This window comes from Eriocheir sinensis, chromosome 34 (genome assembly GCF_024679095.1).
Source record: "Eriocheir sinensis breed Jianghai 21 chromosome 34, ASM2467909v1, whole genome shotgun sequence".
In the NCBI taxonomy this organism is placed as follows: Eukaryota; Metazoa; Arthropoda; class Malacostraca; order Decapoda; family Varunidae; genus Eriocheir; species Eriocheir sinensis.
This window is the reverse complement of record NC_066542.1, coordinates 10,430,096-10,434,662: the sequence shown is the minus strand read 5'-3', so window position 1 is coordinate 10,434,662 and position 4,567 is coordinate 10,430,096. Positions and strand designations below refer to the sequence as shown.

General features: G+C 42.5%; 1 protein-coding gene across 2 annotated transcripts in view; it reads left to right on the top strand.

The window, feature by feature from the left end:
• The window catches only part of LOC127007055 (protein tweety-like), a 36,289-nt gene extending 32,984 nt beyond the window's left edge, over nucleotides 1–3,305 (top strand). The window contains exon 5 of one of the 2 annotated variants that reach the window (XM_050877580.1): nucleotides 2,753–3,305. In XM_050877580.1, the coding sequence (XP_050733537.1) occupies nucleotides 2,753–2,998 (246 nt within the window). In that variant the 3' untranslated portion in view covers nucleotides 2,999–3,305. Of the gene's footprint in view, nucleotides 1–2,749 lie in introns of both variants that reach the window. The other variant, XM_050877579.1, reaches the window with a different exon arrangement.
• The last annotated feature ends 1,262 nt before the right edge of the window (nucleotides 3,306–4,567 follow it).

Here is a 4,567-nt window from a genome sequence, read left to right as displayed (position 1 = left end):
ATACCCTTCCCTTCCTTCTCTTTACTTCTCTATGTCTCCTAACCTTGTATCACTTTGGGCATAATCATAGTGGACATTTATTTACCCTCCTATTTACTACATCGTCTAATTGGGTCTGTGTTGCTGGCTCCTCTTTGTATCATATTGGGGAGAATCTGAGTGGACATCTTTATACTTTCTGTTTACTTAATTTTCTTTGCTTTCTGTTTCTGGTTCCTCTTTGTATCATGGGCATTTTATCAGTGGATGTCTCTATGCCCTTCACTTCGTCTAATTTGCTCTATATTCCTGGCTTCTCTTTGTAGCATATTGGGTAGAATCTCATTGGACGTCTGTATACTCTTCTTTTTATTTCGTTTTCTTTGCTTTCAGTTTCTGGGTCTTCTTTGTATCATGAGCATTTTATCAGTCGAGATCTGTATACCCTTGCTTTACTTCGTCCAGTGATCTCTATGTTGTTTTGCTCTCTCTGTATAATCAGTGGACGTCTCTGTACTCTTTTATTTACGTCGTTTTCTTTGCCCTCTGTTTCTGGGTCCTCTTTGTACCATTAGCACTTTTTTTTGGTCAACATCTGCATACCTCTCCTTTACGTCATCCTCTTGTTTTTGTTTTTTGTTTCCCGGTGTTTCTCGGTATCATCTTTGGGTAGAATCTCAATGCCTGTCTTCACTCTGGTTTCTGCTTGCATTGCTTTGTCTCGCCTTGTTCCTTTCTTTCTCCTTTCCGTGTCATGGTCGTGTTTCTGTTTTGTTGTTGCTGGTAGGAAAGAAAACGTGAGGCGAGGAGGAGGAGGAGGAGGAGGAGGAGGAGGAAAAGGAGGATCGTAGAGAATATAAATTTTTGTCTGTGTTCTGGCATTCCAACAAAGAAACTACGCAAGAAAAAGTAGACAAAACATTTATTTCCTTTTTAAACTAGAGAAACAGACACAAAGCATACTAAAACGGGAACACACACACACACACACACACACACACACACACACACACACACACACACACACACACACACACACACACACACACTAACACTAACACAAACAAAAAGACTGCCCTGGCTATTTACGAGTACTTCACAAGATTCTATGCATGAAAAGAGAGGAAAACACAATAAAAGAAGAGTAATTAAAGGTGATATTTGGGTATAGTTAGTTAGATAATGGCGGTGGTTGAGGTAGTGGTTACATAATATTGGTGGTAGTAGTTATATTATTGCACTGACTTGTAATGGTTGCTATAATAGTACCCAATTTCTTTCCTATTTCCCTCTTTATTTATTTATTATTGTGGTTAACTGTGGTACTGGTGGATCCATATAAACAGTGGTGGTGATGGTGGTGATAATGGTGGTGATGGTGATGGTGGTGATAATGGTGGTGATGGTGATGGTGGTGATAATGGTGGTGATGGTGATGGTGGTGATAATGGTGGTGATGGTGATGATGTTTTATCTTTGCAATACAGGAGCAGCGAGTAGCGGGCTTTTTTTTTTTATATTATTGTTTCCTTTTTCTGTGCCCTTGTGCTTTCTCCTTTGCTGTAAACAAACAAACAAACAAACAAACACCTACTTACTTTACTACTTCCGTCAACACATACACTCCCCCCCCTCCTCCCCCCCACCACCACACCTACCCACAAACATCAACACATACACGGTAGTAATAGTGGTGGTGATGGTAGTGGTGATGGTAGTGGTTTTATTTTTATTTTAGCAACACACCTACTTACTTTACTGTTTCCGTCAACACATACATACCCCCCCCTCCCCCCCACACCCACAAACATCAACACATACACGGTAGTAATAGTGGTGGGGGTGATAATGGTGGTGGTGGTGGTGGTGGTGCTGTGCTAATGATGACAAACTAAAGATACGACTGTTGTTATCGATGGTGTTGTTATCAATAGTGTTTTTGTCCTATTTATAATGATGCTGACGTTGTTGATTATTGCATCATGTTGAGGTATTAAAGTAAATGGAAATTCCGAGAGAGAGAGAGAGAGAGAGAGAGAGAGAGAGAGAGAGAGAGAGAGAGAGAGAGAGAGAGAGAGAGAGAGAGAGTTATCCTCATTTTTCTCACTTTCTCTTTGTTTCATTTTGATCCCCGACTCTCTCTCTCTCTCTCTCTCTCTCTCTCTCTCTCTCTCTCTCTCGGCTAAAGCGTCATATAACTGAGAGAGAGAGAGAGAGAGAGAGAGAGAGAGAGAGAGAGAGAGAGAGAGAGAATTAGAACCACTAGTATTTTTTTTTCACTGCAACACATACAAATCTACCTATTCATCTATTTCCGTCAGCCTATACAAACAAACACACACAAACACACACACATATGTACACAACCACCACCCTTCTACTTACATAAAATCAACAATCCATCCACACACACACACACACACACACACACACACACACACACACACACACACACACACACACACACACACACATCAACACCCTCTTAATAAGCTACCCGAACCTACTATACCACTGATCATATATTCTCTTCACCCTCTCTCTCTCTCTCTCCCCTACAGTATTATTAGGTCACACGCCCCCTGAAACACTACCCTCCTCCTGTAGCCCCCACGTGTAGGCCTGTGTCGCCACGCTGAGTAGATAGGCTGTTGAGATAGAAGGTGCTTATGAGTCCTCCTTTATTCTGTAGGCGTGGATAGGAAAGATGAAGGTGTCTGTAAGGGGAAGACTACTTATTTAATACGCGCACGTTTCACCTCCGCAAAAGCAGCGCATCGGATCCTGCTTCAGTTCTCCGAGGGTTCGAACGGACGCGATGTGGATAACCGGCTCAGAGCTGGGTGCCAGACTACTGCGGGACTCAGCCATATCACGACACCTTTCACCACGGCTTCCCATCCGGCCCTCAACGCCGTTCGGGGTTGCTGCTTGCCCGAGCCCTGCTAGTCTGATGACCCCGTCGTCGATCTTCTACTGGGACGTCACGCCCCCACCACGCAGCCGATCCACCACTTAGATTGTGGCTCCTGGGACTTTCTATTCGGGACTTATCTCTGACGCCTGGATTGTAACCAAGGCGTCATTCTCCCGTATCGCCCTATCCAGTGGTTGGTGTCGTTACACAACTACGGCGACGGGCAAGACTTGTGTGCGTGGGTTAAGTGGGGAGGCGGTTAAAAGTTAAACGTTTCTTGTGGTTTATGTCTCGTCAGTATCTAGTCAGTAACACTGTGATAAGTTTACCCATGGCCTAAATGTAATAGACTGGGACTCTACTTTGAACCTTGACAATGTAAATCAAAATATTAAAATGTTTGTCACTATTATTCAAAATCTGTACAACAAAAGTTTTCCCATTGTTACCAAGTATCTCTTCCTAAAGACTGAATAGCCTATGGTCGACAACTGCCATCTTAAATTCCATCAAACACAAGAGCAAATTATTTAAAAATCTAAAGCTAGGAATCTCATCCCTCTCTCACAATGGAGCTGTCCTTGAAAACCCTCTTAATATAGCTGAAGCTTTCAATGAATACTTCTCTAACACAGCCCCCAAGCTGAATAATGAGCTCCCATTATCCGATACTGACCCAATATCCTACTTACAGGGAGATTTCCCGGGTTCTATGGTGGTTCCCATTGTTAATGAAAATGAAGTAGTCACAACTATTAACTCCCTGAATAATAAAAGATCACACGTTCATGAAATCCCTGTAGACATCCTAAAACGAAACGCATACCTATTGGCATACCCTATAATAGTTATTTTTAATCAGTCAATTAGGACTGGTAGATTTCCTTTTCTACTAGACTTCTCTACTAAACCATCCTTAAATAACCCATGTACACACGCTCAAAAAAGTATCGTTACAGTGGGGTCCGACGAGTTGCATACTGGGCAACCCGGTAATCTCGGCAGGGTTGGTAAAAGTGCGATCACCCCCACCACCTCCGCTCTGCTGGGGTGAGCAGGACAGAACCCCCGTAAGGGAGGAATAGAGGAAGGGAGACATTGAGATACCAGATATTACCACTTGTTCAAGCTTTACGTTCACAAATTATAAAATGTTCATATGATAGACGCAACAGCGGTGGGTAGAGGTATTCCCCCACGTCAAAGACAAAAACCAATGATCAATGCATGTCAGTTCATTTCATGATGTGCCGTCCTGGAACTAATGTTTCCACTGAACGTGTCTTTTCTCTTGTGAACAAGCTGTGGGCATCTGAAAAAAAAGTTGCAATACTGAAAGCATTGCTAAAAGCATTGTAATACAATAAAAGCAACCATGTGCTGTTTTTCTAACCATGTGTAATATATAGGATGCTGCTGTAGCGAATGTAACAATGACGCAAGGTGTTTATCATAATTATTGTCTCCTAAATGGACGAAATTTTAAGTATTCACTTGTGTGCAGTGTTAAAGCATAATTTCATCACCCAAACGCGACAATATTATAGTGCTACGTACAACACGGATCAATTCACCAAGACTCCACCTGTGTGTTTCATGAAGCGTTACTGTGCCGGCTCAAATTCTACTGCTTCATTTACGAGTCCCGCTCACTTGATTCAGGCAAGTGAA